This window comes from Anolis carolinensis, unplaced genomic scaffold (assembly GCF_035594765.1).
Source record: "Anolis carolinensis isolate JA03-04 unplaced genomic scaffold, rAnoCar3.1.pri scaffold_8, whole genome shotgun sequence".
In the NCBI taxonomy this organism is placed as follows: Eukaryota; Metazoa; Chordata; class Lepidosauria; order Squamata; family Dactyloidae; genus Anolis; species Anolis carolinensis.
In genome coordinates this window covers 9172954-9195033 of record NW_026943819.1, presented here as the reverse complement: position 1 = coordinate 9195033, position 22080 = coordinate 9172954, and the positions used below count along the sequence as shown (strand labels likewise).

Sequence of the window (22080 nt, the reverse complement as noted above, 5' to 3'; positions counted from 1 at the left end):
ATTCTGGTTTTTCATTGGCTTCCTTTTCCTTTTTTTTTTGGAGTTAGTATGCACTTCACAGATCTTGCGGCTATTTAGCTCTCACTCTCTTGTGATTTGCTGGTAACATAAGGGCCAGCACTGGGAGAATGAGTTGTGTATTGCTATACCAGTTTTCCATTTTTGCCCATTTTGGAGAAAGTTACTTCTTGGACTACAACTCTCTGAGTTCTCCTAGGCAACAGGGCTACCGGCCATTTGGCTGGAGACTTTAAGAACTGGGTTGCTGTGAGTTTTCCGGGCCGTATGGCCATGTTCTCTCCTGACATTTCACCCACATCTATGGCAGGCATCTTCAGAGGTTGTGAGGTCTGCTGGAAACTAAGCAAGTGGGGTTTATATATCTGTGAAATGTCCAGAGTGGGAGAAAGAACTCTTGTCTGTTTGAGGCAAGTGTGCATGTTGCAATTGGCCACCTTGATTAGCATTGAATGGCCTTGCAGCTTCAAAGCCTGGCTGCTTCTTAGCTGAGGGTGTTTGAATGAATAGGCCCTTCAGACTTGTCTTCATACTGTTACTGGTTATGTTTACAAAATCGCCTGGCACCTTATTACTGTTCCTTATCCCATATGTTATAGCACTTTAATGGAACCTGTCCCCGTATTCCTCCTTTTTCACTCTGATTTTATCTATAAACCCTTGAGCTCTGAACTAGTCACCCTTTTGCTGTGTGCAAAATTGATGCTCAGGCTTTTAAAGAAATTGTCTTGTTATGTCGTTTTTGTTTATTGTTGGAATGTTTTATATTGCTGTTAAATTTTATACATGTAATGCTATGTTATGTTGTTGTTCGGGCTTGTCCCTATGTAAGCTGCCCCGATGGGGCGGGGTATAAGAATAAAGATGATGTTGATGATGATGATTATTATTATTATCCTTATGTAGACTTGTTCACAAATGTGGGTGAAACGTCAGGAGAGAATGCTTCTAGAACAGGGGTCCCCAAACTAAGGCCCAGGGGCCAGATGCGACCCATCGAAGCTATTTATCCGTCCCCCACGGCAGAAGGGGGTTGGGCTAAATGACCCAAGGGGTCTCTTCTTCTCTTACAACCCGTATTATTATTATTATTATTATTATTATTATTATTATTATTATTATTATTATTATTGTTAAACATTGAGGCTGGGTGGCCATCTGTCAGGGATGCTTTGCTTGTGCTTTTGATGCACAAAAGCAGAAGGAGTTGGATTAAATGGCCCAAGGGGTCTCTTCCAACCCACTTTATCATCATCATCATCATTTATTATTATTATTATTATTATTATTATTATTATTATTATTATTATTATAATTAACATTGAGGCTGGGTGGCCATCTGTCAGGGGTGCTTTGCTTGTGCTTTTGGTGCACAAGGGTAGAAGGGGATTGGACTAAATGGCCCAAGGGGTCTCTTCCAACCCTCTTTATTGTTGTTGTTGTTGTTATTAATTATTATTGCTCGGTGGCCAACTATAGTCCGGCCCTCCAATGGTCCGAAGGATCGTGAACTGGCCCCCTGTTTAAAAAGTTTGAGGACCCCTGTTGGCCATACATGGCCATACAGCCCGGAAAACTCACAGCAACCCAGTGATTTCAGCCATGAAAGCCTTCAACAACACATTTTAAGAACTGTCATCCAAAATATACATTTTCAAATACTTAATTACCAACCGACTGAGGAAATAAAATAAGTACGTAACAAATAGTGTAGGTATTAAATCAATCAGGGTTTTTTCCCCTTTTCTTTAGTTGCATGCTACTTAAAGATACTTAGTGAAACTAGTGAATCGTGTATTTTAACAGCTTACCTGTTAGAGAAATAGTCTGGAAGCTGGACTACTTCTGCCATGGCTTCTGGGTTCCTTCTGGCAACATTGCAGATGTCCAGCTTCTTGTAACATTCCTGCTGCACTTCTGAAATCAAGCGCTGAAACGTAGAGCATCTCCGAACAGCAAGGAACACCTTGGACGTGATGCCACTTGCGATGCACTTCAAGCTCTCCTTGACAAAGCCTTTCCCCTGCCGATTGAGAAGCACATTATGTGCAAGTGAGTGGGATAAAAAACAGCAGGCAGACGGTTTTTGACAACTCCTTTAAAAGATCGATGGTTGGCATGTAGAAAGCATACTTGGCAACTCACAGCCATGTTTAAATACTTCCCATTTCACATAGAGAAAAAGAGGCTGATTTGCACATGTAGCACATCCTTTGCCACAAGTGGATCTCTGGGCAATAAGTATGACTACTAAGAAAGAGCCAGGCAACCCAGCTAACAATAAGGAAAAGATATCCTTGGATGAAATAGGCTGCTCTTCCCTATAGAAGCCAGAGTTTACCTTCCTGGCTCAACTAATTCTGACTCACACTTTCCTACTTTTCTACTTTCAAAAGAGTAACAGACAACGGACTTAAAGGAATCATAGATCATAGAATCATAGAATAGTAGAGTTGGAAGAGACCTCATGGGCCATCCAGTCCAACCCCCTGCCAAGAAGCAGGAAATCGCATTCAAAGCACTCCCGACAGATAGCCATCCAGCCTCTGTTTAAAAGCCTCAAAAGAAGGAGCCTCCACCACAAAAATTGGTATAAGATGGCCTTTAGGTGGTATATGACGCCACAAAAATTAGGAAAATATTATAAAAATGTAAGAAATAAATGCTGGAAGTGTGAAGAGTACGAAGGATCCTTCTACCACATGTGGTGGACGTGTGGAAAGGCTAAGAAATTTTGGAAGGAAATAAGAGATATGTTAGAAAAAATACTAGAAATAAAAATACCACATAAACCGGTATTATTTTTACTAGGCATATATGAGCTAAAAATGGATAAAAATAAAGACAAATTACTCTCCCTCGTAATAACAGCAGCAAGAATTTGCTATGCCAAATTTTGGAAGAAAGATAAGATACCGGATGAGAAAGAATGGTTAAATAAAGTCCAAGATATAAGAAATATGGACTGACTTATCTTCTTACTATCTAAAAGTAAAGGCATATCTATAAAAGAGACAGATTGGAGTAGTGTTACAGAATACTTAAAACAAAAAAAATTATAAGATACTGATATAAAAATATAAAATATAAAATAAACAAAGGATAAATATGAAGAAAATTGGTTAAGAAAAGTAAGAAATATATTAAAAACCAAATAAGGAGCAAAAACATGAAGATATGAACCAAAGAACCAGAAACACAGAAAACGACAGGAGAAGAAAAAATCGAGAATTGACAGTGGATCAAGGAAAAGGACTAAAACTCTCCTAGAAGAGTCCCGGGAAGTCATCACCAAAGAAAATCTAGAACTTTCTTATTTTCTGTCACTCTTATCTTGACACTTCTTGGACACAACTTCCCCCTTTTTTCTCTCGTTCTGTCAACCCCTTTCCCCCTCCCACCAACTACTTTCTCTTCTTGCTACTTTACTTTTCTCTCTCTCCAAACTTTCTATCTATATATATAAAAAGGTAATGAAATTTCGGCCTAGGACAAAACAACAAAACTACACATCCCAGAAACACTAAACTTGGCAGCACAACTTCTCATCCATGCCTCTATGTTCATACAACAAAAAGAAAAGAAAAATAAAGTCCTAATTAGAGGGAGAGGAATAATTGTTTTTATCCAATTGCTGCCAGTTAGAAGGCTAAGCTCCGTCAGGGCAAAACCTTTAGCCTTTACCTTAAACTACCACCAATACCTCAATACTTTATTTCCCATACCACCATACTTCACCACAGCAACACGTGGCCAGGCACAGCTAGTGATTTTATATGTTCTTCATGATTTTAGATTTATACATTGTTTTAAAACTGTAATAAAGATTTAAAAAAAAAAAAAAAGAATAACAGAAAGAAGCTATAAGAAGCCTTCCTTCACTCTACGTTTATAGTAATGGAAGGCTATGTCCATAATATTTGCATGGTAGATATTAAATTACATTACTGCGGGTGTAATTTCAAACATGGAATAGGAGCAACTGCCAGGCTTGCTCCTTTGCATCCAATTGTGCCGGGAAGGTCAATGGGATTGAGTGAAAAACTTCCTCCAAAGATCGTAGATCTCAAACACATTTGTATAGGGAGATATGGTCCTTAAGATACCTGGACCTGACCTCTATGGTGCTTCGAATTGGGCATGGAAATGGACTAGCAGTTAATGGAATGGTTGTCAGAAGGAAATGGTATGCTCCATTTCATGGACCAAATCATGAATTTGCACAATTTTCAAAAGCAGCCCTAATACAGAGCACACCGCAATAACACTATGTAACACGATTTTTGTTCCTGGCTTATAAATATCATGTCCTAATTGGTTCTGCTATAAAAATATGTAAAAAGTGTATTAAACTACAAAAAAAACTTTGTTTTTGTGTGACATCCTGCAGCACATTTTGCTATAGTTTTTCAATGAATATTTCATCGGGTCTCAACCAATTCAAAGTAGTTTGTGGCAGCCACAAAAACTACGTTTCTGGAACAGAAGAACTGTTTTCAAAGTAAGTGCCGCACAATTAAACATGAATAACACTTTCAAACCAAGAACAGAAATTTTTTCCAATTGTGTTACCTAGAGTAATCAAAAGGGTATGTAAGTGAAACATACATCATGATGCATCTCCTGTCATGCATCTCCTGTCATGGGTGCAGCAGGCACATCAGCATTAACTGTGCAGCTAGGAAATGTCACTTTTCTATGGCCCAAAAACGGTTACTTTTTGGACGGCAACTCCAAGGATTTCTGTATGGGCTGTAGGCGAAAAGGTCATTTTCCTCAGCTCTGCTCTTCATTTCATTTGAGGTCAAGCCTTGGTGAGGAAATCCCTATGGCATTCCCAGGATCAACAGATGACCTGGAAGGCACAGATCTACACAAGGCAGGCATAGATTGTGCTCTCGGAGGTAGAGGTGCCAAATGTCTAAGCCCTAAGTTTATATTGGGCTATTTTGGCTCTGCTCACCCAACAAGAGCTTTCCAGCCCTCAAAGAATCTGGCTCTTCTTGCCAACTCCCCGAGGAGGAGCGGTTGTGGGAAAGAGCACTCACTTCCTTTCGAAAGGGAAATTTCCTTCTCCACCCCACTCATGGCAGCAGCTGCCAGGTCTTCCTGTACAGCAGGTGGAAAATGTATTGTCATATCGTGTCGACTGTCCGTTTGGTCTATTCTGTGCCAGCATTTGTGTCAATGAGTCCCATATTCCTAATATCTAGGATTCTTAATATTCAATTTTCAATAGAGGGAATTTCTTGAGATTTCCATAGTTTGGCTAGGCATATCCTAGCAGCAGTTGCAAAATAAATAAATAGCTTGTTTGTATTTAAATCCACAAGAGCCAAGGTGGCGAAGTACTGAGCTGCTAAACTTGCAGACCGGAAGGTCCCAGGTTCAAATCCTGGGAGCGGAGTGAGCACCCGCTGTCAGCTCTAGCTTCTGCCAACCTAGAAGTTCGAAAACATGCCAATGTGAGGAGATCAATAGGTACCGCTCCGGCGGGAAGGTAACGACGCTCCATGCAGTCATGCCAGCCACATGACCTTGGAGATGTCTATGGACAACGCCGGCTCTTTGGCTTAGAAATGGAGATGAGCACCGACCCCCAGAGTCAGACATGACTGGGCTTAACGTCAGGGGAAACCTTTACCTTTACCTGTTTAAAAACATATGTAAGCCCTAACAAAATGTATTCTGGTTTTAACTCAGATTTACTTTGTAATAATTTTTCCATCTTTCTGTGTACCTCGTGCCAAATCTTTTTCACTTTCTTACATTTCCACCACATGTGTAGAAATCACCCTTGTGTTTCCAACATTTCCCATTATTTCTGTCCTTACTGAATTTGGCTGTTCTTTCTGCTGTTAGGTAGCATCTGTAAAACATTTTGTACCAGTTTTCTTTTAATTCTACTATGTATATTTTAGTTTTTTTGACCACATTTCTTCCCACTCAGCCATGTTTATCGTGTGACCTATATCCCTTGCCCACTTTATCATCACCTCCTTCACCTGTTCTTCCTCTGTCTCCCATGCTAGCAGATTGGAACAAACTAAGACTTTATTTGAAGAACGAGAAAATAGAACTTTACTAAAGATGATCTTGAAATAACCCTCGGACAGATAGATTACATAGTCCAATGCTGACATAAGAGAAAGATCAAGAAAATACGGCCTGCTAACAATAATAACAAAATTTTTAATTAATTTTTTCCAGAATATACACAATTTAGTGTAGGTAATACACATAGCAAAATAGATGCTCTAACTTGCAGTCTTAAATCTGTTCTATTTATGTCCCTTTTTCATATCTATATATTAATCTTTCTTTTTCTCTTTTCTTTTTTCCTTTTTCTTCTTTATTACTATTATATTATTACTGTATTATAAAAGAAATCTTAATAAAAAGTATTTTTTTAAAAAAGAAAATACGACCTGCAACTCAGGAAATCTTGAAGTACAGTAGAGTCTCACTTATCCAAGCTTAAACGGGCCGGCAGAACTTTGGATAAGCGAATATCTTGGATAATAATTAGGGATTAAGGAAAAGCCTATTAAACATCAAATTAGGTTATGATTTTACAAATTAAGCAACAAAACATCATGTTATACAACAAATTTGACAGAAAAAGTAGTTCAATACGCAGTAATGTTATGTTGTAATTACTGTATTTACAAATTTAGCACCGAAATATCACGATATATTGAAAACATTGACTACAAAAATGGCTTGGATAATCCAGAAACTTGGATAAGCAAGGCTTGGATAAGTGAGACTCTACTGTATGACCAAAATTTTCCTTTTTTCTTGTTCTTTTTATTTTCCTTTTCCCCTTTTCCCTTTTCCCCACTTTTTTTATATCATTATTTCCCCCCCCCCCCCCCCCCAGCCTGCCTCCCTTATCTTCTCTCTCCCATTCACCCCAAGGACATTTTCTCATCTATCCATATTCCAACTTTCTCTTTCTATAAATTGTTCCACCACTTTTATTGTAACTTTAAAACCAAAATAAAATTCTTTAAAAAAAGAAAACGTATTGTCACACAACTGCTTTGCCTAATAGTTGCCATGCCAAAAAAAAAGGAATCTACCAGTCTTGAAAACGTTCTCAAAGACAGCACAAAAGTGTGCACATCGCTTGGGCACTGGTGAGGCAGCGGCAACTGTGTGGCCCTCCAGTTGAATGCAATTTCCAACATTCCTCAATGATGGGCGTTGCAGCAGCCCAAGTGTATCCACAAGACCACACAAGGGTGATCCGCTCACTTTTATCCCATACATCCATACTAAGGATGTCTCTGAAATGTTTACTGGACGCCAGCTGGAGGACTTTACACACTGGCATGCAGCTATTGTAGATCAGTCAACAAATCTGCAAGTACTTCAATATGTGCATATTGGTCTCTGGATAAGACACAGCTGGGAATCACCCTGCATGCAACCAGTTATTCAGATGGTTAGGACTGCGCAGTAGAGTGGGATTAGTGACTGAGGTATTACCGTACATACTCGAGTATAAGCTGACCCGAATATAAGCTGAGGCACCTAATTTTACCACAAAAAAAACAGGGAAAACTTTGACTCCAGTATAAGTTGAAAGTGGTAAATTTCAGAATTAAAAATAGATACAGTAGAGTCTCACTTATCCAATATTCTGGATTATGCAACGCATTTTTGTAGTCAATGTTTTCAATATATCGTGATATTTTGGTGCTAAATTCGTAAATACAGTAATTACTACATAGCATTACTGCGCATTGAACTACTTTTTCTGTCAAATTTGTTGTATAACATGATGTTTGGGTGCTTAATTTGTAAAATCATAACCTAATTTGATGTTTAATAGGCTTTTCCTTAATCTCTCCTTATTATCCAACATATTCGTTTATCCAACATTCTGCCAGCCAGTTTATGTTGGATAAGTGAGACTCTACTGTACCACTAAAATTACATTAATTGAGGCATCAGTAGGTTAAATGTTTTTGAATATTTACATAAAGCTCAAATTTAAGATAAGACTGTCCAACTCTGATTAAATCATTACTCTCATCTTCTTCAATGTAAATGTAATAATAATATAATAATAATAGAGTAAATAATAATAGAGTAAAGTAATACATGTAATAATAATAATAATAAATACAGGAAAATAATACATGTAGTAATAAATAGAGTAAAATAATAAATATAATAATAATATCAGAGTGAAATAATAAATGTAATAATAATAATAATAATAATAATAATAATAATAATAATAGAGTAAAATAAATGTAATAGTAGCAACAATAATAGAGAAATATAATAAATGTAATCATACCAATAATAATAGAGAAATATAATAAATGTAATCATACCAATAATAATAGAGAAAAATAATAAATGTAATCATACCAATAATAATAGAGAAAAATAATAAATGTAATCATACCAATAATAGAGAAAAATAATAAATGTAATCATACCAATAATAATAGAGAAAAATAATAAATGTACCATATATTCTCGAGTATAAGCTGATCCAAATATAAGCCAACCAGGACCCTCACCCGAGTATAAGCCGAGGGGGGCTTTTTCAGTCTTAAAAAAAGGGCTGAAAAACTAGGCTTATACTCGAGTATATACAGTACTTGCCTCGTTCACTATCTTGCAGGCAATGCACTCACAGTAAGCAGTTCCGGCAGCTTAGCTACTTGATTCCTCTCTGCAAGGAATTGCTGCCCAAAGATCAATCCTAAGCATTTCAGCAAATTGGATTTGTCAAGGGAAAATAAATTACAGTAGACACTCAGTTAACCAGAACTCTCAAGCAAACAAAAAACTGAAGAAATGTTTCAAATTTAAAAAGTTATTTTATAACACAGTAAAACCATTATATGAAGTTGAGCTTGCCTTTGTGTTAATTTGCTTTAATTTACTGTATTTCAATATTAATATCAAGTCAACACAAAATTTAAGGAACAGTATTAGATATTAGGGTTGTGCATTCGGGGTAAACCTTGACCCGTTTCGTGTCTCAGCTTTCGGTGGGGTCCCGATCCTTTTTTTGGGAGCCTCCCAAAATTAGCAGGGCAGATTTTGGGGCCCCGAAAGATCCGTTTTCTATCGGACCATTTGGGGGAGGGTTTCCCACCCAGGCTCCCCTTCCAGGAGGCCTACCTGCTGTTTCTTCTACTCTAGAGTAAAAAGCTCTCAGATGCAGGCACTGGGCCTGAACGCCACACCACACACAGAGAGTGCATGTTTGGCGTGGCATGGAGTGCAGGCCCAGAAAGCATGCGTGTCTGCCAGTTCCTGCAGCCAAGCGCCTCTTACTCTAGAGTAAGAGGTGCTCAGCTGCAGGAACTGGCAGGCATGCATGCTTTCTGGGCGTACACACCATACACGCACTCTCTTTCCAAGGAGAGTGCGTGTTTGGCATGGCATGGCATGCAGGTCCAGAAAGCATGCGCGCCTGCCAGTGCCTGCAGCCAAGTGCCTCTTACTCTAGAGTAAGAGGTGCTCAGCTGCAGGAACTGGCAGGCATGCACGCTTTCTGGGCCTACACACCACATACGCACTCTCTTTCCAAGGAGAGTGCATGTTTGGCGTGGCATGGCATGCAGGTCCAGAAAGCACGCGCCTCACTCAGCTGCAGGAACTGGCAGGCATGCACGCTTTCTGGGCCTACACACCACATACGCACTGTCTTTCCAAGGAAAGTGCGTGTTTGGCATGGCATGGCATGCAGGTCCAGAAAGCACGCACACCTGCCAGTGCCTGCAGCCAAGTGCCTCTTACTTTAGAGTAAGAGGTGCTCAGCTGCAGGAACGGGCAGGCGTGCATGCTTTCTGGGCCTACACACCACACACACACTTTCTTCCTGCTGGGCAGATGAAAGAAGGCTTGGAGACAGGATTGGCTGCAGCTTGCTTTCGTGTTGAACTGATTTTCCTGTGGGGAGGGGGGGCTTCCCGTTTCATGCTTCCATTTGTAGAAACAAATTCCATGCACAATTCTTAGGCATAAGCTATTTTTAATACAGTAGAGTCTCACTTATCCAACACTCGCTTATCCAATGTTCTGGATTATCCAACGCATTTTTGTAGTCAATGTTTCCAATACATAATGATATTTTGGTGCTAAATTCGTAAATGCAGTAATTACTACATAGCATTACTGCGTATTGAACTACTTTTTCTGTCAAATTTGTTGTATAACATGATGTTTTGGTGCTTAATGTGTAAAATCATAACCTAATTTGATGTTTAATAGGCTTTTCCTTAATCCCTCCTTCAGGCCTGTAGCGAGGGGGCGGTTTTAGGGGTTCAACCCCCCCCCCCCGAAATTTTTCAGGTTATAAAAAAAACCTGATTTACTCATGAATTTTAACTGGTTAACCAAATCCCCATGCTAAGTCTATGAGACACAAAACATTAAGAGTCCCTCCAGGCACTATCTCAAGCAGATATTGACAGGTTTGTGGCGGGGAGGGGTGTGTGCTAGGGGTTAAACCCCCCCCCCCCGAAATTTTCAAAACCCCCCCCCCGAAAAAATTTTCTGGCTACGGCCCTGCCCTCCTTATTATCCAACATATTTGCTTATCCAACATTCTGCCGGCCCGTTTATGTTGGATAAGTCAGACTCTACTGTAGTAACTCAAGCCACCCAAAACTACATTTCTCTGGCATGAGTGCTGGTAAACTGCAAGTCTACTGTACTTGCAGAGGAAGAAAAGAAATTATAGAGATTTCAGACCTGATGATTTCAATGCTTGATCTACTTTTATCATGACAGGCAACAGACTGCCAGGGTTTCCGAAATCTACCTGGAGACTGAAAGAACAGTTCAGAAAAAAGTAGATTTGTCTCAATTTGTACACAAAGCATAGGCAGAAACCTTGCCGCCCCGTTCTGCTCTGTTCTGCTTTCCTGACCCATTAGCAAAGAAGGTACCAGCCAAAGGAGAAACAAAGCCCCGAGACGTACCTGAGTGTCGAATTTAGCAGCACTGTACAGGAAGGATTTGCATATGTCGTACATGCCGCCCGTTTCGCACGTGGCATTTTCCAGGCAAGCAAAAATCTCACAGCCCACCTGGAGGGCACTGATCAAACACCGGACCACATCTGCTGCAAAGAGAGAGAAAAAGAAACAATTATACTAAAGCTTCCATCATGTTTCCATAGCAGCTTCCTCAAGCTCAAGCAAAGGCATCTGCCAGCAATTGCTGAGTCACATTTTATTCCCAAGAAATACACATTTGTGTGCTACATTTAGTATTATTTTATATTTTGTCACCAGAAGGGATTTTGCTCTTAATTCGTTAATATTTGCATCATAAGATTGGCAGATAAGAGCTAATTGCCTTAGATTTAGTGTAAGATTGAGTGATATACCCATGCATGCTGTACATTAAAGAGTAACATCCAGATGGAAATTAATTAAGACAGTTCACAGGGGAAGCATTCATCTCCTGCTTTATTATTCCAAAAGGCATCACAATTTTATCTTAACGTGATGATATTCAGAAACTGGAGTATTTATGTCCCACCTTCTCCCCACTTTGGGCCTCAAAGAGGTTTGCAACAAAGATGGTTAAAAACAACACACAAAAGTTAAAAATATAAACAGACAAGAGTGCTTTCTCCCACCCTGGACGTCATTCCACGGATATATAAACCCCATTTGCCTAGTTTCCAACAGACCTCACAACCTCTGAGGATGCCTGCCATAGATGTGGGTGAAATGTCAGGAGAGAATGCTTCTGGAACATGGCCATAGAGACTGGAAAACTCACAGCAGTCCAGTGATTCCGGCCATGAAAACCTTCGACAACACATTGAATGAATACAGTTTACCCACTATAGCTCAATGCTGTTCAATCCTGTGAGTCTTTATGGTGTTTCTCCCAGAGTTCTGGTTTCTCACCAAACTTCATCTCCCATTATTCCATAGCATCGCTGTGGACGTCAAACTGTATCAATTCTATAGTGTAGATGCATTTAGGATAGCCTCCCTATGATCACTAATCCCATGGATCTTCTGTGTTCAAAAATAGAGGGTCTTTCCTTGAAACCATCATTGCTTACTCATCTCTACATTTTGGATACATATAACCATCCATTTCCCTTTCCCACATATTGAGCCCTTTAAAATCCCAAGCATCTTGCATTCTCTGGATGAAGGACATTTCAAAATGCAAGCTTGTCCAGTGCTCCTAATAGCATTAGTATATTATTATTAGCATAATAATATCATGCTATACTAATATATTGTAATAATAATAACAACAACAACTTTATTTTTATACCCCGCCCCATCTCCCCGGAGGGACTCGGAGCAGCTTACATGGGGGCCTAGCCCGACACATACAGCAATAAAACAATGAAACAAATATTCCAACAATAAAACATCAACATCAATAAAACCATCATAAGAATCAACGTACAGCATAAAATGTTAAAAACAGGAGATTAAAACACGGATCTGGGCCAAAGTGCAGAATATTTCAAAATGGGAGAGGTAGGGTTGTTGTATGTCTTTCGGGCTGTGTGGCCATGTTCCAGAAGCATTCTCTCCTGACGTTTCGCCCACATCTATGGCAGGCATCCTCAGAGGTTGTGAGGTATGGAGAAAACTAAGCAAAGAGGTTAATATATATCTGTGGAAAGTCTAGGGTGAGAGAGGTCAGTGTGAATGTTGTGTAGTTAATCACTTTAATTAGCATTGAAAAGCTTATCTGCTGTCTTCTTCCTGCCTCTGGGGCATCCTTTGTTTAGAGTCGTTAACTGCCCTAGGTTGATTCATGTCTGGAAATCCTCTGTTTTCAGAGTATTGCTTTTTATTTACTGTTCTGATTTTTGAGTTTTTTAATACTGGTAGCCAGATTTTGTTCATTTTCATGGTTTCTTCCTTTCTGTTGAAGTTGTCCACATGCTTGTGGATTTCAATGGCTTCTCTGTGTAGTCTGACATGATAGTTGTTAGAATGGTCCAGCATTTTTGTGTTCTCAAATAGTCAAGAGTCAAAGAACATGAAAGGCACTGCAGACTAATTCAACCAGAGAAATCAGCCATAGCAGAGCATTTGATGAACCAGCCTGGACACAGAATACTATTTGAGAACACAAAAATGCTGGACCATTCTAACAACTATCATGTCAGACTACACAGAGAAGCCATTGAAATCCACAAGCATGTGGACAACTTCAACAGAAAGGAAGAAACCATGAAAATGAACAAAATCTGGCTACCAGTATTAAAAAACTCAAAAATCAGAACAGTAAATAAAAAGCAATACTCTGAAAACAGAGGATTTCCAGACATGAATCAACCTAGGGCAGTTAACGACTCTAAACAAAGGATGCCCCAGAGGCAGGAAGAAGACAGCAGATAAGCTTTTCAATGCTAATTAAAGTGATTAACTACACAACATTCACACTGACCTCTCTCACCCTAGACTTTCCACAGATATATATTAACCTCTTTGCTTAGTTTTCTCCATACCTCACAACCTCTGAGGATGCCTGCCATAGATGTGGGCGAAACGTCAGGAGAGAATGCTTCTGGAACATGGTCACACAGCCCGAAAGACATACAACAACCCTGTGATCCTGGCCATGAAAGCCTTCGACAACACATGGGAGAGGTAGTTTCCCAGCCGAAGTAGTCAATAAAGTGCAAAGTAATAATGGCAAAATATCCTGTTTCTGAATGGGCAGATAGTTCAAACCTACAATAATTAATCCTCAAAGCCCTTTTGGAAGAGCACGGTTTTTAGGCTCTTCCGGAAGGAGAGGAGGGTAGGGGCCTGCCTGATCTCCCTGGGGAGCGAGTTCCAAAGTCGAGGGGCCACGACGGAGAAGGCCATCTTTCTCGTCCCCACCAGCCGCGACTGTGAAGGTGGTGGGAGCGAGAGGAGGGCCTCCCCCAACAAGTGAAGAGAACGTGCAGGTTCGTAGGGGGAAATGCGGTCTCTAAGGTAGGTGGGTCCCAAACCGTTTAGGGTTTTGTAGGTGATAACCTGCACCTTGAATTGGGCCCGGAAAATAAACGGCAGCCAGTGGAGCTCCTTAAACAGAGGCGTAGAACGTATATACATATATACATATACATATAATATTGATAATAATATTATGATGTAATAAAATATAATAATAATACACTATTATAATTGTATACTATATATTACATGTAATATTACTAATAATATTTCAATGTAGTGGTATAGTACAATATAGTAATATATAATGCTTACTGTATATACTTGAGTATAAGCCTAGTTTTTCAGCCCTTTTTTTAAGACTGAAAAAGCCCCCCTCGGCTTATACTCAGGTGAGGGTCCTGGTTGGCTTATATTTGGGTCAGCTTATACTCGAGAATATATGGTACATTTATTATTTTTCTCTATTATTATTGGTATTATTACATTTATTATTTTTCTCTATTATTGTTGCTACTATTACATTTATTTTACTCTATTTTTAATTATTAATACATTTATTATTTCACTCTGATCTTATTATTGCATTTATTATTTTACTCTATTATTACATGTATTATTTTTCTGTATTATTATTAAAAGAATACATAAGCACATTTACATTGAAGAAGATGAGAATAATGATTTGATCAGAGTTGGACAGTCTTATCTTAAATTTGAGCTTTATATAAATATTCAAAAACATTTAACCTACCGATGCCTCAATTAATGTAATTTTGTTGGTATCTATTTTTATTTCTGAAATTTACCACCCTCGGCTTATACTGGAGTCAATGTTTTCCCAATATTTGTGGTAAAATTAGGTGCCTCGGCTTATATTCGGGTTGGCTAATACTCGAGTATATACGGTATATTGTGCTATGCTAATAATATAATTTTTTGTAGGTACATATAACTTGTAAACTACCCTGAGTCCCCTTGGGGGTGAGAAGGGCAGGATATAAATGCCACTAATAATAATAATAATAATAATAATAATAATAATAATAATCCCCCCTTTTCCCAACGGCAAAAGGCCACCCTACTGGGATCTGCACGTATCATCCGAAAATACATCACACAGTCCTAGACACTTGGGAAGTGTTCGACTTGTGATTTTGTGATATGAAATCCAGCATATCTATCTTGTTTGCTGTGTCATAATAAAATAATAATGATAATAATGATAATGATAATAGTTTCTTAGCCAAAAATTAACATACTGAAATTTTAGCTATCCGCATCAATCAAACCCAACAATATGGCTATTCTCAACCTGGACAGAACCATATAAAGTTTTGAAAATTTGTGAGTTTGGACAATTCATAGGAGCCCCCAACTAACACAACTCGCAGTTTTGCAGAAAAATATATTTTAAGTGAGCATTTTCATCAATCCTATTCTATGTATTATTTTTTTTCACTTTGCTCATTTTTCACAAGGAAGAAAAAGGAAGGTTTAGCTAGCAAATTTCTCATTCAAGGAAGCGTCGTTGCAATCTTTCAATACTAAAAATGGAAATTAGAGATTCTAAACCAGATAGCCGGTCTTCCAAGAAAATGTAAGCAGCGGGGACATTTCCAGTTTACAAAACAAACACATTTCAGATGCTATCCAGGAACACCAGTGCAGACAAGGAATGGAATGAATATTCAGTATTTGTTTCCCGGCCAAGAATGGGGTTTCCCAACACTTCAGAAACAGCTTTGGAAGAAGAGCGGCAAGCCAACTTTTTCTGGAAGATTCTTGGCTGTTAGGAAACACAGAAAACATGTTCTGTGAGCAAACAGACAATAGATAAGCTAGATGAAAGATGATAGATAGACAGACGGAGACAGACAGACCCAATTATTCTATAGGGTCTGTCAATCTGTCTGTTATGTGTTTCCTAAGAGTAGAAAATACTGCTTTGCATAGAAAATATTCCATTCCATAGGTATGGAATTTGCATGATCCCGCCCACTCCCTATCCCATAACCCTTTCCTATTCTTTTCTATGGCACACAGAAAACAGAGGAATTGATCAGCAACTAAACATACTGGAGCGGTTTGGGGAGAATTCACCATGATTTATAGAGCCCGGGCTGTGGCACAGGTGGGAGAGCAAGCCAGTGCAATTAACTGCAATGAATCACTCTGACCAGGAGGTCATGAGATCGAGGCCCGCTCGGAGCCTATGTTTGTTTGTCTTTGATCTATGTTAAAAGGATTGAATGTTTGCCTATATGTGTAATGTGATCCGCCTTGAATCCCCTTCGGGGTGAGAAGGGCGGAATATAAATGCTGTAAATAAATAAATAATAATATAGGAATTGTAGGTACTGGGATGTATAGTTCACCTGCAATCTAAGAGCACTTTGAACTCCACCAACAATGGGCCTGGAACTAACTTGGCACACAGAAACCCCATGACCAAGAAAAAAATACTGGAGTTCTTTGGAGGGATTTATAGGAGTTGTAGTTCACCTACATCCAGAGTGCACTATGAGCTCAAACAATGATGGATCTGGACCAAACTTGGCATGCACACCCGATATGCCCAAATTTGAATACTAGTGGGTTTTGAGGGGAATTGGCCTGGACATTTCAGAGTTGTAGATACTGGGATGTATAGTCCACCTGCAATCAAAGAGCACTCTGAACTCCACCCAAGATGGAATTGGACCAAACTTGTCACACAGAGCCCCCATGACCAGCAAAAAAGTACTGGAAGTCTTTGGGGAAAATTCACCTTGATTTGGGGGAGTTGTAGTTCACCTACATCCAGAGAGCACTGTGAACACAAACCTCAATGGATCTGGACCAAACTTGGCACACAGACCTGATATGCAGAAATTTGATTAATGGAGGGGTTTGAGGGGAACTGACCTTCCTTTCTGGGAGTTGTAGTTCACCCACACCCAGAAAAACTGTGACCTCCTCTGATGATGGACCTGGACCAGACTTGGCACACAGAACCCCCATGACTAACTCAACCTACCGGAGGGGTTTGAGGGGACTGACTCACCATAGTGGGAGTTATAGTTTACCCTACAGCCAGAGACTACACTGAACCACACTGATGATACATCCAGAGCAAACTTGCCCAACATAACAAACTGATGGAGTTTCTCGGGGTTAACCTGGCATAATGTTAGTTGTAGTTAATCCACAACCTGATGCATTTCGTACAATTAAAAATTGACTTTTCCAAATAACCCAGGCAATGCCAAGTACCCAAACTTTTGTGTGTGTGTGTGTGTGTGTGTGTGTCTATCTATCTATCTGGGGGAATAAGAGAAGGAAAGAAAGCCTTCCACCTATTTACTTCTCCAAAGATGCCTTATCTGTAATACAGTAGAGTCTTGCTTATCCAACGTAAACGGGCCAGCAGAATGTTGGATAATAAGGAGAGATTAAGGAAAAGCCTATTAAACATCAAATTAGGTTATGATTTTACAAATTAAGCACCAAAACATCATGTTAAACAACAATTTGACAGAAAAAGTAGTTCAATATACAGTAATGTTATGTAGTAATTACTGTATTTACGAATTTAGCACCAAAATATCACGATGTATTGAAAACATTGACTACAAAAATGCGTTGGATAATCCAGAATGTTGGATAAGCGACTGTTGGATAAGTGAGACTCTACTGTATACTTACGGTAAGGAGGCACAATATGGTTTTCTCCATGCTGCTGAACCCACTGTAGTACGAGTTCAGTTCAGTTTGGAAGAATTTGCCCAAACTCATAAATCATATATTTGGGATGGAAAGAATTTAAAAATTTAAAGGCTTGTTTAGAAGCCGACAGAGAAATTAACTTTTTCCTATCACAATTCCAAACTAAGGGGGAAACGCATTCTCTCCGCTCCTTGTTCAATATATTAAAGCAACAGCAGAGGAAAGTACAAATCCTTAAAAGGTTGCTATGAGTTTTCCGGGCTGTACAGCCATTTTCCAGAAGCATTCTCTCCTGACGTTTTGCCCACATCTATAGCAGGCATCCTCAGAGGGTGTGATATCCTTACACTTTCCATTACAAATAGAAGATATGCATGACATCTTTAAAAGTCTAATTAAACAGATATTTTACATTTTCCTCCACCTGGCCACTTTGCTGCATGCAATTCCTGATCACCGATGGCAAAAAGGTTAATGCCTCAATACCAGGCTGCTTCTCTTTGGAGTGAACATATCTGACATATATTACTACTACTGCTTGGACCCCTGGTTGAACATTTCAGCATGCAATTATGATTAGGGATGAGTTAGCAGAACAAATTCCATACCATTGGGCTCCCTGTAATTCATCCCTCTCTATCTTCACAACAATATGTTTCTATGGTTTCGAGTTATAACTTTGCATTCAGCCAGCTTGAGATGCACGGTGGCTCTTATTGTTTTAGAGACAGTGGGATAATCGAAACGCTATGTTTCTATAGCAACCAAATACAATACTCTAATACAGTGCTGCAGAGCCTTGCGGATATTATTTTTTTTAAAATTGGAGGAACATAGTTGCCTACATTTATATAGAATGGGAAACTACAGTCAAATAAATCTCTAGCAATTGATTCGGTTGCTATTTTGGTATGTCTTAATTTACTTACCATGAGTTAACTTTACTATTACTTGCCATGAAGGCTCACCCAATAATAAGTGTATATATACACTTATACATACTTATCCATATGGACATATAGATATACATATGGATAAGTGTCCTTTATCTATGTCACATATACACTTATCCATATGGAGATATATATATATATATATATATATGTGTGTGTGTGTGTGTGTCTTTTATCCAAAATGCTTGGGATCAGTAGTGTTTTGGAATTCAGATTTTGGAATATCTGTATTTGCACATATGTACTCAATGAGATATCTTGGCAATGGGACACAAGTTTAATAATATTAATACACTATTACAATTGTATATTTATATTACATGTAATATTACTAATAATATTACAATACAGTGTTACAGCACAATATAGCAATTTATTTATTTAATTTATATCCCACTCTTCTCACCCCGAATGGGACTCCGAGCGGCTTACAAATTAAATGTATACAATATAATATTAACATAGCACAATATAAGCATTAAATTACTATATTGTACTATATCATTATATGGTAATATTATTAGTAATACGGTAGAGTCTCACTTATCCAAGATAAACGGACCGGCAGAACGTTGGATAAGCGAATATGTTGGATAATAAGGAGGCATTAAGGAAAAGCCTATTAAACATCAAATTAGGTTATGATTTTACAAATGAAACACCAAAACAACATGTTAGACAACAAACTTGGCAGAAAAAGTAGTTCAATACGCAGTAATGCTATGTAGCAATTACTGTATTTATGAATTTAGCACCAAAATATCACGATATATTGAAAACATTGACTCCAAAAATGCGTTGGATAATCCAGAATGTTGGTTAAGCGAGTGTTGGATAAGTGAGACTCTACTGTATTACATTTAATATATAATATATAGTTAATAGTATTATATTGTATTATTATTAGTATAATATTGTATTACATTATAATATTATTATCAATATTATATGTATATACAATATATTATATATTTATAAAGTATTGTATATCATATATATATATGTATATAAAATTAACATATATAATGCTTATATTGTGCTATACGAATAATATAATATATTGTATATACATATGACTTGTAGCTGCCCTGAGTCCCCTTCGGGGTGAGAAGGGTGGGATATAAATGTCGCTAATAAATAAATTGTGTTTTCCTGCGTGTTTCTTATATGCCCGATATACGCAACCTGAAAGTAATTTTAGATGCAACATTTATAGTAATCTTGTGCATAGATCCAGGGAGCTCCTGATGGCGCAGCGGATCAAACTGCTGAGCTGCTGAACTTGCAGACCAAAGGGTCGCAGGTTCGAATCTCGGGAGCGGAGTGAGCACTTGCTGTTAGCCCCAACTTCTGCCAACCTAGCAGTTTGAAAACATGCAAAATGTGAGTAGATCAATAGGTACTGCTCCGGCGGGAAGGTAAGGGCGCTCCATGCAGTCATGCCGGCCACATGCCCTTGGAGGTGTCTACAGACAATGCCAGCTCTTCGGCTTAGAAATAGAGATGAGCACCAACCCACAGAGTCGGACACGACTGGACTTAATGTCAGGGGAAAACCTTTACCGTAGCTGTGCATGAATCCAAATGGGTAGACATTGGTCCCTTCTACACTGCCATACAATTCATATCATCAAAGTTGATAATCCACATTATCTGATTTGAACTGGATTATATGGGTCTACACTGCTATATAACCCAGTTCAAAGTAGATAATCTGGATTTTGTATGGCAGTGTCAAAGAAGCCATTGAACTACCGGAACGCAAAGGGCAATTTGGGATTCTGGCTTTCAGAAATCCAAATAAAGGATGCTAAACATATTGTTTTAACACACACACACACACACACACCTATGTACACACATACACATTGTCTAGGAGATTTCATCTAAGTTGAAAATGGGTGGGAGAAAAAAACCTGAGACAAGACATCATGTCGAAGGTCCAAAGTAAATAAGGGCAGCAAATTACATTGAATAGTAGAAGTCGAGCATCCCTTATTGTCCAAAATTGTCCATATAGTGTGTTGCTGTGAGTTTTCCACCAAGTTCCAGAAGCATTCTCTCCTGACATTTCTCCCACATCTATGGCAGGCATCCTGAGAGGTTGTGAGGTCTGTTGGAAACTAAGCAAGTGGGGTTTATATATCTCTAGGGTGGGAGAAAGAACTTGTGTCTGTTGGGGGCAAGTGTGAATGTTGCAATTGGCCAGCCTGATTAGCATTGAATGGCCTTGCAGCTTCAAAGCCTGGCTGTTTCCTGCCTGGGGGAAATTCTTTGCTGGGAGCTGTTTGCTGGCCCTGATTGCGACTATTGTAATTGGCCACATTGATTAGCATTGAATAGTCTTGCAGTTTCAAAGCCTTGCAGCTTCAAAGCTTGGCTGCTTCCTGCCTGGAAGAATCATTTGATGGGAGGAATACCCATCAAAGGATTCTTCCAGGCAGGAAGCAGCCAAGCGTTGAAGCTGAAAGGCCATTCAATGCTCATCAAGGTGGCCAATTGCAATGGGAGGTATTCCTCCCATCAAAGGATTCTTCCAGGCAGGAAGCAGCCAATTTTTGAAACTACAAGGCCATTCAATGCTAATCAAGGTGGCCCATTGCAATGGGAGGTGTTCCTCCCGTCAAAGGATTCTTCCAAGCAGGAAGCAGCCAAGCCTTGAAGCTGAAAGACCATTCAGTGCTAATCAAGGTGGCCAATTGCAATGGAAGGTAATTCTTCCAAGCAGGAAGCAGCCAAGCCTTGAAGCTGAAAGACCATTCAGTGCTAATCAAGGTGGCCAATTGCAATGGAAGGTAATTCTTCCAAGCAGGAAGCAGCCAAGCCTTGAAGCTGAAAGACCATTCAGTGCTAATCAAGGTGGCCAATTGCAATGGAAGGTAATTCTTCCAAGCAGGAAGCAGCCAAGCCTTGAAGCTGAAAGACCATTCAGTGCTAATCAAGGTGGCCAATTGCAATGGAAGGTAATTCTTCCAAGCAGGAAGCAGCCAAGCCTTGAAGCTGAAAGACCATTCAGTGCTAATCAAGGTGGCCAATTGCAATGGAAGGTAATTCTTCCAAGCAGGAAGCAGCCAAGCCTTGAAGCTGAAAGACCATTCAGTGCTAATCAAGGTGGCCAATTGCAATGGAAGGTAATTCTTCCAAGCAGGAAGCAGCCAAGCCTTGAAGCTGAAAGACCATTCAGTGCTAATCAAGGTGGCCAATTGCAATGGAAGGTAATTCTTCCAAGCAGGAAGCAGCCAAGTCTTGAAGCTGAAAGACCATTCAGTGCTAATCAAGGTGGCCAATTGCAATGGGAGGTATTCCTCCCATCAAAGGATTCTTCCAGGCAGGAAGCAGCCAATCTTTGAAACTACAAGGCCATTCAATGCTAATCAAGGTGGCCCATTGCAATGGGAGGTGTTCCTCCCCTCAAAGGATTCTTCCAAGCAGGAAGCAGCCAAGCCTTGAAGCTGAAAGACCATTCAGTGCTAATCAAGGTGGCC

General features: G+C 39.3%; 1 protein-coding gene across 2 annotated transcripts in view; it reads right to left on the bottom strand.

Annotated features, from left to right (window-relative positions):
• The window catches only part of stc1 (stanniocalcin 1), a 42224-nt gene that overhangs the window by 18486 nt on the left and 1658 nt on the right, over positions 1 to 22080 (bottom strand). Inside the window, exons 2-3 of one of the 2 annotated variants that reach the window (XM_062960945.1) lie at positions 10980 to 11119; positions 1830 to 2041 (exon numbers count right to left, since the gene is read on the bottom strand). In XM_062960945.1, the coding sequence (XP_062817015.1) occupies positions 1830 to 2041; positions 10980 to 11119 (352 nt within the window). Of the gene's footprint in view, positions 1 to 1829; positions 2042 to 10979; positions 11123 to 22080 lie in introns of both variants that reach the window. The other variant, XM_062960944.1, reaches the window with a different exon arrangement.